This window comes from Mobula hypostoma, chromosome X1, assembly GCF_963921235.1.
Source record: "Mobula hypostoma chromosome X1, sMobHyp1.1, whole genome shotgun sequence".
NCBI classification, from domain to species: Eukaryota; Metazoa; Chordata; class Chondrichthyes; order Myliobatiformes; family Myliobatidae; genus Mobula; species Mobula hypostoma.
In genome coordinates this window covers 66,208,665-66,224,770 of record NC_086128.1, presented here as the reverse complement: position 1 = coordinate 66,224,770, position 16,106 = coordinate 66,208,665, and the positions used below count along the sequence as shown (strand labels likewise).

Below are 16,106 nucleotides of genomic sequence, written 5' to 3'. Positions count from 1 at the left end.
ACCTCCCCGAGTCCCCACCCCTCACCTTCTCGTGACACCTACCCCACCCCACTCCACCCCACCTCCCCGAGTCCCCACCCCGCGCATCAGCGAGACCCCCACAACTCACCTCACCGGTATCTCACACCTAATCTCCCCTACACCCCCACCCCTCACCTCACTGGGACCCCACACTCCACCTCCCCGAATCCCCACCCCTCACCTTCTCGTGACACTTACTCTACCCCACCCCACCTCCCCGAGTCCCCACCCCTCACCTTCTCGTGACACTTACCCCACCCCACCCCACCTCCGCGAGTCCCCACCCCACACCTCAGCGAGCCCACGACCCCGCACATCAGCGAGACCCCCACAACTCTCCTCACTGGTATCTCACACCTAATCTCCCCGACACCCCCACCCCTCACCTCACTGAGACCCCACACCCCACCTCCCCGAGTCTCCATCCACACCTCAGCGAGCCCACGACCCCGCACATCAGCGAGACTCCCACAACTCTCCTCACTACGATCTCACACTCACCTCCTCGAGTTCCCGACATCTCACCCTCCCGAGACCGCTTCAACTCCTCTCCCAAAGGCACCCACAGTTCACATCCCTGGGACCCCCACAGTTCACATCCCCGAGACCCCCACACCTCACCCCCCACCAGACCTCACACCTCACCTCCCGAGACCCCCCACACCTCACCCCCACCGAGACCCGCCACACCTCACCCTCCCCCCGAGACCCGCCACACCTCACCCCCCCGAGAACCCCCACACCTCACCCTCCCGAGACCCACCACACCTCACCCCCCGAGAACCCCCACACCTCACCCTCCCGAGACCCACCACACCTCACCCCCCGAGACCCGCCACACCTCACCTCCCGAGAACCACCACACCTCACCCCCCCGAGAGACGCCACACCTCACCCCCCCCGAGAGACTCCACACCTCACCCCCCGAGAACCACCACACCTCACCCCCCCGAGACCCGCCACACCTCACCACCCCGAGACCCGCCACACCTCACCCCCCCGAGAGACGCCACACCTCACCCCCCGAGAACCACCACACCTCACCCCCCCCGAGAAACGCCACACACCCCCCGAGAACCACCACACCTCACCCCCCCGAGACCCCCCACACCTCACCCCCACCGAGACCCGCCACACCTCACCCCCCCGAGACCTGCCACACCTCACCCTCCCGAGACCCGCCACACCTCACCCTCCCCCCGAGACCCGCCACACCTCACCCCCCCCGAGAACCCCCACACCTCACCCTCCCGAGACCCGCCACAACTCACCCCCCGAGACCCGCCACACCTCACCCCCCCCGAGAGACGCCGCACCTCACCCTCTCGAGACCCGCCACACCTCACACCCTCCCGAGAACCCCCACACCTCACCCCCCCGAGAACCCCCACACCTCACCCCCCCCGAGAACCCCCACACCTCACCCCCCGACAACCACCACACCTCACCCCCCCGAGAGACGCCACACCTCACCCCCCGAGAACCACCACACCTCACGCCCCCGAGAGACGCCACACCTCACCCCCCGAGAACCACCACACCTCACGCCCCCGAGATCCGCCAAATCTCACCCCCCCGAGAGACGCCGCACCTCACCCTCCCGAGAATCTCCACACCTCACCCCCCCGAGAGACGCCGCACCTCACCCTCCCGAGAATCTCCACACCTCACCCCCCCGAGACCCGCCACACCTCACCCCCCGAGAACCCCCACACCTCACCCCCCCGAGACCCCCCACACCTCACCCCTCCGAGAGATGCCACACCTCACCCCCCGAGACCCCCCACACCTCACCCCACCGAGACCCCACACACCTCACCCTCGAGACCCCATACAACTCACCTCTCCAAGACCCCACACCTCACCCCCCCGAGAGACGCCGCACCTCACCCCACGAGACCCCCACACCTCACTCCCCCGAGACCCCACACCTCACCCCCGCGAGACCACCACACCTCACCCCCCCGAGAGACGCCGCACCTCACCCTCTCGAGACCCGCCACACCTCACCCCCCCGAGAACCCCCACACCTCACCCCCCGAGAGACGCCGCACCTCACCCCCCGAGAACCCCCACACCTCACCCCCCCGAGAGACGCCGCACCTCACCCCCTCCGACACCCCACACAACTCAACCCCCCAAGACCCCACACCCCACCCCCCGAGACCCCACACCTCACCCCCCGAGACTCCATACAACTCACTTCCACGACACCCCACACCTCACCCCTCCGAGAGATGCCACACCTCACCCCCCCGAGACCCCACACACCTCACCCTCGAGACCCCATACAACTCACCTCTCCAAGACCCCACGCCTCACCCCCCCGAGAGACGCCGCACCTCACCCCCCCGAGACTCCCACACCTCATCACCCCGAGACCCCACACCTCACCCTCCGAGACCCCCTGCCTCACACCCCCGAGTCCCCCCACACCTCACCCCCCAAGACCCCGTTGCTAGAGTGAAGTTCTCCCACCCCCTTGATTAGTGTGAAGTTCCCTCACCCTCATCACTAGTGCAAAGTTCCCTCACCCCTGTCACTAGTGTGAATTTCCCCCACCCCATCACTAGTGTAAAGTTCCCACAACCCCGTCACTAGTGTGAAGTTCTCCCACCCCTTGATTAGTGTGAATTTCCCCCACCCCATCACTAGTGTAAAGTTCCCTCACCCCCATCCCTAGTGTGAAGTTCTCACACCCCGTCACTAGTGTAAAGTTCCCTCACCCCATCACTAGTGTAAAGTTCCCACAACCCCATCACTAGTGTGAAGTTCCCTCACCCCATCACTAGTGTAAAGTTCCCACACCCCCGTCACTAGTGTAAAGTTCCCTCACCCCCATCACGTGTGTGAAGTTCTCACACCCCCTTGATTAGTGTAAAGTTCCCTCACCCCATCACTAGTGTAAAGTTCCCACACCCCCTTCACTAGTGTGAAGTTCTCACACCTGTCACTAATGGGAAGTCCCCACAACCCCGTCACTAGTGTGAAGTTCTCCCACCCCCTTGATTAGTGTGAATTTCCCTCACCCCTTTCACTAGTGTAAAGTTCCCACACCCCATCACTAGTGTGAAGTTATCACACCCCCTTCACCAGTGTAAAGTTCCCTCACCCCATCATTAGTGTGAAGTTCCCTCACCCCCGTCACTAGTGTAATGCTCCCCATCCCCATCACTAGTGTAAAGTTACCTCACCCCCATCACTAGTATGAAGTTCCCACATCTCCCGTCACTAGTGTGAAATTCCCCCACCCCATCACTAGTGTAAAGTCCCCTCACCCCTGTCACTAGTGTAAATTTCCCTCATCCCCATCACTCCTGTGATGTTCCCCACCACCCCCTTACCTGGCTGATGTTCCCCTACCCACCCCACCTCCTGAGTGATGGTGGGAACGGGCTTCACCGAGGTCGTGCCTGGGAGTATGGCAAGTGGAATGAGCTGAGGTTGTGGGGAATTCGGGTTGATGCCCTGAGATGGCATCTGGGTGGGCAGTGGAGAACAGTCCGGCAACCCGCCACTAATTCTCTCGACAGGCTGGGGACTCTGCTCCTGAGCTGATGATGCCACAGGTGGAGTTTCTGATGCAACTGGTCCACCGGCTGACCCTGGGCACCTGGCTGACATTGGCCGTGGAGATTTGTAAATGTATGTGGATGTCCAAATCTGTTCTTTTTCTCCAATAAGGCTTTGTCCTCAGCCTATCTTGGTCCCTGTCCTCTCCCCCTCCCCTCCCATTCCTTCCCATCCTCCCCATCTGGGCATGAGGCGTCATTAGTGGCAACTTTCTGGCTCCAGCTTCCAACGTTTAAAGTAAATTTATCATCAAAATACTTATATGTCACCATCTCTAAGCCCTGAGATTCATTTTCCTGTGAGCATACTCCATAAATCCATAGTAGAATACTAACCACTGTATGCCATCTTGGTGAGGTCAGTTCTTCCATGGTGGTGAGGTCGATTCTACCATTGTCACTATTAGCCATGTTGGTGAGGGCAGTCTTTCAATTGTCCCTATCGGCCATGTTGGTGAGGGCAGCCCTTCCATGTTCACGTTCTGGCAGTCATTTTGATAAGGTCAATTCTTCCAATGTCACACTGCAACCGCCTTGTTGGTGAGGTTGGTTCTTCCATTGTCACTCTCTAGTAGCCATATTGGTGAGGTCAGTACTCCCCACCGTCACTCTCTAGCAGCCATGTTGTTGAGGTTGGTTCTTGCATGGTCACCCCCCCACTCCAGCTGCCATCTTGGTGAGGTCCATTCTTCCACTGGGGCCCTCTGGCATTTCAGTTCTTTCATCTGCGCTGTCTGGCGGCCATGTGGACGAGGGAGTGACCCCAGTTGACAGGGAAGGGACTGATGAGGTGCAGTGGTGTTGTCGACACAGGGCTGACACCCCACCCCACTGCAGGTGAATGGCCAGTCCACAGGGGGTGGATAGGGTCATGGTTGCCCTTTGACCTATGGGGTTACAGCGTGAACAATCAGAGATGGGAGCCAGGGTTTCGCTTCGACAATTTTATTGGGTTAAACGTTTCCCCACAGATCGCCAAGTCCCCCCGCCCCCCGAACCCTGCCAGGTCATCCAATCAGAGGGCTCCGGCACCGGAGGGCAGGGTCAGGGCTCTCCCGGGGGCCCCCCGGGCTGGCCGACGCCCGTCCGGTGGCGCCAGGGGTCGCGACCCTCCCGCTGCCCTGCGTCCCGGGGGGTGAAGGGCCGACCCGGGCAGGAGGGGTCCCTGTCGGCTCGGGGTCTCCTTCCTGGTCGCCGAGCCTCGCGGACAGCCGGGGAGGGAGAGCCGGGGTGTCCTGGGTCCGGGCGCAGCGTTCCTCAAAGGTCTCCTCCAGGACCGGCTCCACGCAGTGCTTGGGGGGGTGGGGAATGGCAGAGAATGAGAGTGAGGGCAGGAAAAGTGAAAAAGACTCCCTCCGTGTCCCTCCGGCTCCCTGCACTCCCCCCACCCCACTGTGCTGTGCCCCCTCACAGACCCTCTCTGTCCGCCTACCCCCATCCGCCCATTCCACAGCGCGGCTCCCCCCTCACCTCCTCACCCATGACCCGCCATACCCCTCCTCCCCACCCCACCCCCGTCCGCTCCTACCGGGAACGCCGCCTGCAGTCCGAATCCGTTGCTGGCTTTGTACAGCGGCGACGACTTCACTTGGTCGATCAGCCGGGCCGCGCCGGCGCTGTTCCGGGCCGTCAGGTTGGGCCGAGGCTGCGGGATGCGCTGGGGCATCTGCCAGGTTCCAAGGAAGGTTCCCCAGGGGTTCTCCTGAGGGGTGGGGGGCGGAGACAAGTGGACATAGACACGGAGGGTGAGGCTCCCCAGAAAAGACCTGCCCCACTCACCCGGGTACAAATTGTGCACAGGAAGGGGCTGTGGGGGGGGGAGGACGAGATCGGGGACTCGACTGGAAGGGGAGCAGTCACTGTGAAATCCCTCGCCTCCCCTGGACCCGGCCTGATTGCGCAGAAAGCACGACAGTGCCTCTACTTCCTGGGCCCTCTAAGAGGAATCGCCAGGTCATCGAAAACCTTGGCACATTTCTATAGCTGTGTGGTGGAAAGTGTGCTGACTGGTTGCATCTCAGCCTGGTGTGGGAACACCAATCCTTTGAGCGGAAAATCCTACTGAAAGGTAGTGGATTCAGGCCAGTACATCATGGGTAAAGCCCTCCCAACCATTGAGCACATCTGCATGAAACATTGCCGTAGAAAAGCAACATCTGTCATCAAACATTCTCACCACCCAGGCCATGCTCTCTTCTCACTGCTGCCATCAGGAAGGAGGTACAGGAGCCTCAGGTCCCACACCACCAGGTTCAGGAACAGTTATTACCCCCTCAACCATCAGGAAGGAGTTACAGGAGCCTCAGGACCCACACCACCGGGTTCAGGAACAGTTATCACCCCTCAACCATCAGGAAGGATGTACAGGAGCCTCAGGACCCACACCACCAGGTTCAGGAACAGTTATTACCCCTCAACCATCAGGAAGGAGGTACGGGGGAGCTTCAGGACCCACACCACCAGGTTCAGGAACAGTTATTACCCCTCAACCATCAGGAAGGAGGTACGGGAGTTTCAGGACCCACACCACCAGGTTCAGGAACAGTTATTACCCCTCAACCATCAGGAAGGAGGTACAGGAGCCTCAGGATTCACACCACCAGGTTCAGGAACAGTTATTACCCCCTCAACCATCAGGAAGGAGGTACAGGAGCCTCCGGACCCACACCACCAGGTTCAGGAACGGTTATTACCCCTCAACCATCAGGAAGGAGGTACAGGAGCCTCAGGTCCCACACCACCAGGTTCAGGAACAGTTATTACCCCTCAACCATCAGGAAGGAGGTACAGGAGCCTCAGGACCCACACCACCAGGTTCAGGAACAGTTATTACCCCTCAACCATCAGGAAGGAGGTACAGGAGCCTCAGGACCCACACCACCAGGTTCAGGAACAGTTATTACCCCTCAACCATCAGGAAGGAGGTACAGGAGCCTCAGGACCCACACCACCAGGTTCAGGAACAGTTATTACCCCTCAAACATCAGGCTCTTGAACAAAAGGGGCTAACTAAACTAATTTAAGGACCCTTTTATCTTGTTATTTCACGCTCGTTATTTATTCCTATTTATTTATTATCTGGATTTGCACAGCTTGTTTACAGTTTACAGGTCCTGTTTACAGTTTGCAGTTCCTGTTTGCAGTTATCGTTCTACAGATTTGCTGAGTATCTCGGGCTGAAGTTTACCTCGTCCGATAATAAACTTCTACTTTGGGTGAGATTCCGGGATGCTGTCAGCTCCTGCTGTGAGAAAGCAGCCTCACAGATTTGGGAAGTGAGACAGGAGACGCTGATTATGAATAAACACATTAACTGCTGTCTTTGTGTCTGGGGTGGGGCGGGGGAGGTGGTCTGTGAATGCCTGGTTGGAAAGTGGTGAGACAGATACGATTGTACTTGTTTGAAAGTTGCTTGAACAGGTATGGGGAAGGAGCAGAGGGATACAGGCTTAATTCAGGAGAATTAGACGAGGCGTTCCCAACCTGGCATTCACAGAAACCCCCTCCCGCAGTTCATGGTAGGGGTCCATGGCATGAAGACGAAAGGTGAATGAAGACAATCACTGTGGACATGGGTGAGGTGGACAAACAGAGTGGAAAGCGTGGGAAGTTTCAAGTGTCGATATCTCTGAGGATCTAACCGGCAGCCAACACACCGATGAAGCTACAAAGACAGCAGCCATGTTTCATTAGGAGTTTGAGGGGATTTGGTCTGTCACCAAAGATGCGTGGAATTTTCTTCAGATGCACCGCGGAGAGCGTTCTTAACAGCTGCATCATCGTCTGGGGTGGAGGGCGGGTGGACGGGGAGGGGGGAGGGTGGGGGGGGGTGCTACTGCACCGGATCGAAGTAAGCTGCAGAAAGTTGTAAACTCAGTCAGCTCCAACACGGGCACTAGCCTCCATAAAATCCAGGACGTCTCCAGGCAGCGATGACTCAGGAAGGCGACGTCCATCATTAAAGACCCCCACCACCCAGGACGTGCCCTCTTCTCATTGCTACCTTCAGGGAGGAGGTACAGGAGCCTGAAGACACACACTCAGCGATTCAGGAACAGCTTCTTCCCCTCTGCCATCAGGGAGGAGGTACAGGAGCCTGAAGACACACACTCAACGATTCAGGAACAGCTTCTTCCCCTCTGCCATCAGGGAGGAGGTACAGGAGCCTGAAGACACACACTCAACGATTCAGAAACAGCTTCTTCCCCTCTGCCATCAGGGAGGAGGTACAGGAGCCTGAAGACACACACTCAACGATTCAGAAACAGCTTCTTCCCCTCTGCCATCAGGGAGGAGGTACAGGAGCCTGAAGACACACACTCAGCGATTCAGAAACAGCTTCTTCCCCTCTGCCATCCAATCTCTGAATGGACATTGAACCCACGAATATACCTCACTACTTTTTTAAAATTCTATTTTTGCACTACTTTTTAAATTTAATTCTTTAAAAATCTGTGAATTACAGTAAGAATATATATATATATTGAAGGCAGTGGAGGCCAAGTCTCTGGATGCTTTCAAGAAAGAGTTAGATAGAGCTCTTAATGATAGCGGAATCAAAGGTTATGGGGATAGGGCAGGAACTGGATACTGATTGTGGATGATCACAGTGAATGGCCGTGCTGGCTCGAAGGGCTGAATGGCCTACTCCTGCACCTATTGTCTATTGTCTATATTTTTATATATATTCACATTTACTCTAATTCATGTTTTTATCTGTTATTATGTATTGCATTCTACTGCTGCCTCAAACACAAGAAATTTCATGACGGGACAGTGTCGAGGGGGCTTCACTCTAACTTGTGTCCCAGGAGAGTGTGATGAGACAGTGCAGAGGGAGCTTCACTCTGTATCTAAACCGTGTCCTGGGAGTGTGTGATGGGACAGTGTAGAGGGAGCTTCACTCTGTATCTGACCTGTACCCCTGGCAGTGTGTGATGGGGCAATACAGAAGGAACTTCACTCTGTGTCTAAACCGTGTCCTGGGAGTGTGTGGTGGGACAGTGCAGAGGGAGCTTCACTCTGTATCTGACCTGTACCCCTGGGGTGTGTGATGGGGCAATACAGAAGGAACTTCACTCTGTGTCTAAACCGTGTCCTGGGAGTGTGTGATGGGACAGTGTAGAGGGAGCTTCACTCTGTATCTGACCTGTACCCCTGGGGTGTGTGATGGGGCAATACAGAAGGAACTTCACTCTGTGTCTAAACCGTGTCCTGTGAGTGTGTGATGGGGCAATATAGAGGGAGCTTCACTCTGTACCTAAACCGTGTCCTGGGAGTGTGTGATGGGACAATATAGAGGGAGCTTCATTCTGTATCTAAACCGTGTCCTGGGAGTGTGTGATGGGACAATATAGAGGGAGCTTCATTCTGTATCTAAACCGTGTCCTGGGAGTGTGTGATGGGGCAATATAGAGGGAGCTTCACTCTGTACCTAAACCGTGTCCTGGAAGTGTGTGATGGGACAGTATAGAGGGAGCTTCATTCTGTATCTAAACCGTGTCCTGGGAGTGTGTGATGGGACAATATAGAGGGAGCTTCATTCTGTATCTAAACCGTGTCCTGGGAGTGTGTGATGGGACAGTGCAGATGGAGCCTCACTCTGTATCTAAACAGTGTCCTGGGAGTGTGTGATGGGACAGTGCAGAGGGAGGTTCACTCTGTCTCTAACTTGTGTCCCAGGAGAGTGTGATGAGACAGTGCAGAGGGAGCCTCACTCTGTATCTAAACCGTGTCCTGGGAGTGTGTGATGGGGCAATATAGAGGGAGCTTCATTCTGTATCTAAACCGTGTCCTGGGAGTGTGTGATGGGACAGTGCAGAGGGAGCTTCATTCTGTATCTAAACCGTGTCCTGGGAGTGTGTGATGGAACAGTGCAGAGGGAGCTTCACTCTGTATCTGACCTGTACCCCTGGGAGTGTGTGATGGGGCAATACAGAGGGAGCTTTACTCTGTATCTAGCCCGTGCTGTGCCTGTCCCGGGAGTGTGTGATGGGGCAATACAGAGGGAGCTTTACTCTGTATCTAGCCCGTGCTGTGCCTGTCCCGGGAGTGTGTGATGGTGACATTAGAGCTGATTCTGTCTGTGACCTACACCGACGCGGTGGAACAAGACACAGTAGGATAACCAAGGCAGCAGTCGATACGGAAACTGGCGTTAGGGTCAGCGAGGCAGACCGCCCCAAGGGCCACAGCTCGGATCAGCTGCGGAAACTGGGCGGTGTGGGCAAATGGAATATGATCCAGAGAAGAGTGAATTGATACAGTTTGCGAAGGCCGATAATAGCGAGGCCCGACGGGGTGCTAAAGAACAGAGGGACTTGGGGGCTCCAGTCCACAGATCTCGGAAAGAGGCAACACAGTCGGACAATGTCCTGGAAAAGGCACGTGGTGGATTTTCCTTCAAAGGTCATGGGACGTGAATCTACTGATTTGTGAAACATTGAACCACACACACACGAAACGCTGGAGGAACTCGGCAGGTCAGGCAGCGTCCATGGAGGTGAATGAACAGTCGACGATTCCGGCCGAGACCATCGACTGCTCGTTGCCTGAGCTGGTACTTTCTCTGATGGTCTACCCTTGGCCCAGCGTGTCGACGCTGCCACAGAGGAAGGCACGACGCCAAACACGTTTCATGGGGGGTTGAGGAGATTTTGTTACTTCACTAAAGACACTCGCAAATGTCTACAGAGAGCGTTCTAACTGGCTGCGTCACCGTCTGTTATGGGGGGTGGGGGGGGGCGGCAAAGGACACAGCCCAGGATGGGGAAAAGCGGTAGAGAGTTGTAAACTGAGTCTGCTCCATCACGGGCACCGGCCTCCCCAGCATCAAGGAGCGATGCCTCAAAAAGGTGGCGTCCATCATTGAGGACCCCCATCACCCAGGACGTGCCCTCTTCTCATTGCTACCATCAGGGAGGAGGTACAGGAGCCTGAAGACACACACTCAGCGATTCAGGAACAGCTTCTTCCCCTCTGCCATCAGGGAGGAGGTACAGGAGCCTGAAGACACACACTCAACGATTCAGGAACAGCTTCTTCCCCTCCGCCATCAGGGAGGAGGTACAGGAGCCTGAAGACACACACTCAGCGATTCAGGAACAGCTTCTTCCCCTCTGCCATCAGGGAGGAGGTACAGGAGTCTGAAGACACACACTCAGCGATTCAGGAACAGCTTCTTCCCCTCCGCCATCAGGGAGGAGGTACAGGAGCCTGAAGACACACACTCAGCGATTCAGGAACAGCTTCTTCCCCTCTGCCATCAGGGAGGAGGTACAGGAGTCTGAAGACACACACTCAACGATTCAAGAACAGCTTCTTCCCCTCTGCCATCAGGGAGGAGGTACAGGAGCCTGAAGACACACACTCAACGATTCAGGAACAGCTTCTTCCCCTCTGCCATCAGGGAGGAGGTACAGGAGTCTGAAGACACACACTCAGCGATTCAGGAACAGCTCCTTCCCCTCTGCCATCAGGGGGGAGGTACAGGAGCCTGAAGACACACACTCAGCGATTCAGGAACAGCTTCTTCCCCTCCGCCATCAGGGAGGAGGTACAGGAGCCTGAAGACACACACTCAGCGATTCAGGAACAGCTTCTTCCCCTCTGCCATCAGGGAGGAGGTACAGGAGTCTGAAGACACACACTCAACGATTCAGGAACAGCTTCTTCCCCTCTGCCATCAGGGAGGAGGTACAGGAGCCTGAAGACACACACTCAACGATTCAGGAACAGCTTCTTCCCCTCTGCCATCAGGGAGGAGGTACAGGAGTCTGAAGACACACACTCAGCGATTCAGGAACAGCTCCTTCCCCTCTGCCATCAGGGAGGAGGTACAGGAGCCTGAAGACACACACTCAGCGATTCAGGAACAGCTTCTTCCCCTCTGCCATCAGGGGGGAGGTACAGGAGTCTGAAGACACACACTCAGCGATTCAGGAACAGCTTCTTCCCCTCCGCCATCAGGGAGGAGGTACAGGAGCCTGAAGACACACACTCAACGATTCAGGAACAGCTTCTTCCCCTCTGCCATCAGGGAGGAGGTACAGGAGCCTGAAGACACACACTCAACGATTCAGGAACAGCTCCTTCCTCTCTGCCATCAGATTCCTAAATGGACATTGAACCCATGAACACCACCTCACTACTTATTTTTTTTGCATGACTTACTTAATTTAACTTTTTACATATATTTATTATACAGGCTTTATTTTACAGTTTTTATGATTAAGTATTGCATGGAACCGCTGCCACAAAGACAACAAATTTCGCGACATATGGCGGTGGTATTAATCCTGTTTGTGATAGACGTTCTCCCACCATCTCGAGTGCGTTGGCCGAGATTACGAGTACCTGCAGAATCTCTCCTGTGCTCCCAGAGCTTTGCTGCGCACTGCTTACAGCCAGACTACGGGTTCTGGTCGCCGCGCAGTGAGAAGGGTGCAATTGCCCTGGAGATTCCTCGGGACGCTGCCTGGGATTGGAGTCTTACGGGGATAAAGACAGGCTGGGTGGGGCTGGTTTGGGTGTCTTTGTGCAGAGCAGATAAGGTGATTATCTTATTAGAGGTATGCAGCGTGGAGAGAATCACAATCAGCTTTATTATCACCGGCATGTGACGTGAAATTTGTTATCTCAGCAGCAAAATGCAATACATAATCTAGCAGAGAGAAAAAAATAAATAAATAAATAAATTACAGTATACGTATATTGAATAGATTTTAAATCATGCAAAAAACAGAAATAATATATTAAAAATAGTGAGGTAGTGTTCATGGGTTCAAAGTCCATTCAGAAATCGGATGGCAGAGGGGAAGAAGCTGTTCCTGAATCGCTGAGTGTGTGTCTTCAGGCTCCTGTACCTCCTCCCTGATGGCAGAGGGGAAGGAGCTGTTCCTGAATCGTTGAGTGTGTGTCTTCAGGCTCCTGTACCTCCTCCCTGATGGCAGAGGGGAAGAAGCTGTTCCTGAATCGTTGAGTGTGTGTCTTCAGGCTCCTGTACCTCCTCCCTGATGGCAGAGGGGAAGAAGCTGTTCCTGAATCGCTGAGTGTGTGTCTTCAGGCTCCTGTATCTCCTCCCTGATGGCAGAGGGGAAGAAGCTGTTCCTGAATCGTTGACTGTGTGTCTTCAGACTCCTGTACCTCCTCCCTGATGACAGAGGGGAAGAAGCTGTTCCTGAATCGTTGAGTGTGTGTCTTCAGGCTCCTGTACCTCCTCCCTGATGGCGGAGGGGAAGAAGCTGTTCCTGAATCGTTGAGTGTGTGTCTTCAGGCTCCTGTACCTCCTCCCTGATGGCAGAGGGGAAGAAGCTGTTCCTGAATCGTTGAGTGTGTGTCTTCAGGCTCCTGTACCTCCTCCTCCTCCCTGATGGTAGTAGTGAGAAGAGGGCATGCCCTGGGTACTGGGGGTGTGAGGGGAATGGTTTTATTTTCATTGTTGAGTACATCTAAGGCTAGAAGGTGAAGGTTTCAGGTGAGCTGAATCTAAACTTTCTCCACCAGAGGGAGAATGCACTGCCCGAGGGGGCCTCTACACGATCCAACCACACAACCACGGGGCATGGTTTAGATACAAAGTGAAGCTCCCTCTACACTGTCCCATCACACACTCCCAGGACAGGGACAGCACGGGTTAGATACAGAGTGAAACTCCCTCTACACTGTCCCATCACACACTCCCAGGACACAAGTTAAAGACAGAATGAAATTCCCTCTACACCGTCCCATCACACACTCCCATGACAGGGACAGCACGGGTTAGATACAGAGTGAAACTCCCTCTACACTGTCCCATCACACACTCCCAGGACAGGGACAGCACGGGTTAGATACAGAGTGAATCTCCTTCTACACTGTCCCATCACACACTCCCAGGACACAAGTTAAAGACAGAATGAAATTCCCTCTACACCGTCCCATCACACACTCCCATGACAGGGACAGCCCGGGTCAGATACAGAGTGAAGCTCCCTCTACACGGTCTCATCACACAATCACAGGGCATGGTTTAGATACAAAGTGAAGCTCCCTCTACAATTTCCCATCATACAATCACAGGACACAAGTTAAAGACAGAGTGTAATTCCCTCTACACTGTCCTATCACACACTCCCAGGGCAGACAGAGCACGGGTCAGATACAGAGTGAAGCTCCCTCTACACCGTCCCATCACACACTCCCAGGGCAGACACAGCACGGGTTCGATACAGAGTGAAGCTCCCTTTATATTGCCCCATCACACACTCCCAGGACATGGTTTAGATACAAAGTGAAGCTCCCTCTACAATTTCCCATCATACAATCACAGGACACAAGTTAAAGACAGAGTGTAATTCCCTCTACACTGTCCTATCACACACTCCCAGGGCAGACAGAGCACGGGTCAGATACAGAGTGAAGCTCCCTCTACACCGTCCCATCACACACTCCCAGGGCAGACACAGCACGGGTTCGATACAGAGTGAAGCTCCCTTTATATTGCCCCATCACACACTCCCAGGACATGGTTTAGATACAGAGTGAAGCTCCCACGACACTGTCCCATCACACACTTTCAGGATACAGATACAGAGAGCAGCTCCGTCTGTCTACACTGTCCCATCACACATACATACATTTTCTCTCTCCCTCCCTCCCCCCGCCCCCCCATTTCTCACCTTCGATCGGGGAACGCCTGGCTTCAGATATCCTTTATCGTTTGCAATGAAGAAGCTCGACCCTTCTCGAAATTTAGGTTTCTGAACGGGAAAGCAAAGGCAGTGGTGGTCACTGGCAGGGGATTTAACCCGAGGGTCATCAGCATCAGTCTCCCCTGGCCCGGAACTCCGGGCGATGTGCTCAGCCTCCGCACCCTCTGGGCAGCTTCTGATCGTCACTCCCCTGGAGTTTAGCCTTGGTCCTGAAGTAAGGACCAAACCAGCCTTTCCCCCTTTCCCCAAACAACAGGAATTCTGCAGATGCTGGAAATTCAAGCAACACACATCAAAGTTGCTGGTGGACGCAGGAGGCCAGGCAGCATCTCTAGGAAGAGGTACAGTCGACGTTTCGGGCCGAGACCCTGACGAGGGGTCTGAAACGTCGACTGCACCTCTTGCTAGAGATGCTGCCTGGCCTGCTGCGTTCACCAGCTACTCTTATGTGTGTTGTTTCCCCTTTCCCCACCTATCTCCAGCAGCCAGACCTTGAGGTTCAGCTCACCCCTCCCACCCACCCCCCCAACCTTTGCCCCTCGTCGCTCACTGCTCCCCCCCCCCACCCTTGCGGCCACCCTCCCCCCCCCTTACCTTCGAAGTCTGATCGCGGGTCTTGGGGACGGTCCAGCTGCTCATCCGGCTGCTGTTGAAGGCTCCCTCGTACTGCGGAGACGGGAGAGCAGGGGGGTGAAACGAGACAGTGACCCACCCCCCCCCACACACACACACACACACACTCCGCGCACCTCCCCTCGCCCCGGCCACGGACCCCCTCGGCCCCCCGATCGCCTGGTCCACACCGACACTCACCTGGTTGGCGTGGTAGCTGTACGCCATCGTGGGGGGGTGGGGTGGGGGGAGTGAGAGGCCGATGTGCGGGTCAAACCGATCAAGTCAATCCACCCCCCTCACTCCCTTCCCTTCTCTCTCTCTTTCTCTACCCCTCTCTCCCACCCTCACTCTCTTCCCCAATCTCTCTGCCCTTCTGTCCTCTTCCCTCTTCCCTCCTCTCTCTCCTCTCTCTAACCCTCTCCCTCTCACTCACTTTCTCTCTACCCTCTCCTTCTCCTATCACTCTCTCTCTCACCCGACTCTCTCTAATCCGCTTTCTCTTTTACTCTCCGTTTCACTCTGTCTCTCTCTAACCCTCACCCTCTCCCTCTCAGTCTCTCTCTCTCACACACTTGCTCTATCCCTCTCTCTCTCTCTCTCTCTCTCTCTCTCTCTCTCTCTCTCTCTCTCTCTCTCTCTCTCTCTCATCCCTCTCTCTCTCTCTCTCTCTCATCCCTCTCTCTCTCTCTCTCTCTCCCACCTCTCTCATTGACGGCGATCCCTTATTTGGAATTGTTTACATCACGTCGCCCGGCAACGCCACGCCGTCTCCCGGCAACAGCAAAGCAGTTCACACAGGACATTTCCAACAGTGACGGGCTGCGGGGGGGGGGGGGGCGGGGCGGTGAAGCGAGACAGTGACGGGGGGGTGATGCAGTGACGGGGGGGGGCGGGGCGGTGAAGCGAGACAGTGACGGGGGGGGTGAGGCAGTGACGGGGTAGGGGGGTGAGACAGTCACGGGGTGGGGGGGTGAAGAGAGAAAGTGACGGGGTGGGGGGTGAGGCAGTGACGGGATGGGGGGGTGAAGAGAGACAGTGACGGGGTGGGGGGTGAGACAGTGACGGGGTGGGGGCAGTGATACAGTCACGGGGTGGTGGGGTGAGACAGTCACGGGGTGGGGGGTGAAGAGAGACAGTGACGGGGTGGGGGGTGAGGCAGTGACGGGTGGGGGGGGTGAAGAGAGACAGTGACGGGGTGGGAGGGGTG

At 55.8% G+C, this 16,106-nt stretch overlaps 1 protein-coding gene across 1 annotated transcript; it reads right to left on the bottom strand.

Moving 5' to 3' along the window:
• Nucleotides 1-4,528: 4,528 nt before the first annotated feature.
• Nucleotides 4,529-15,544, bottom strand: cfap126 (cilia and flagella associated protein 126). The gene is made up of 5 exons (XM_063037365.1): nt 15,098-15,544; nt 14,879-14,950; nt 14,252-14,332; nt 5,122-5,295; nt 4,529-4,885 (listed from the first exon to the last, which is right to left on the bottom strand). The coding sequence occupies exons 1-5, from the start codon at nt 15,122-15,124 to the stop codon at nt 4,601-4,603; spliced, it is 639 nt and encodes a 212-aa protein (XP_062893435.1). The 5' UTR covers nt 15,125-15,544; the 3' UTR covers nt 4,529-4,600.
• Between the last annotated feature and the right edge of the window lie 562 nt (nt 15,545-16,106).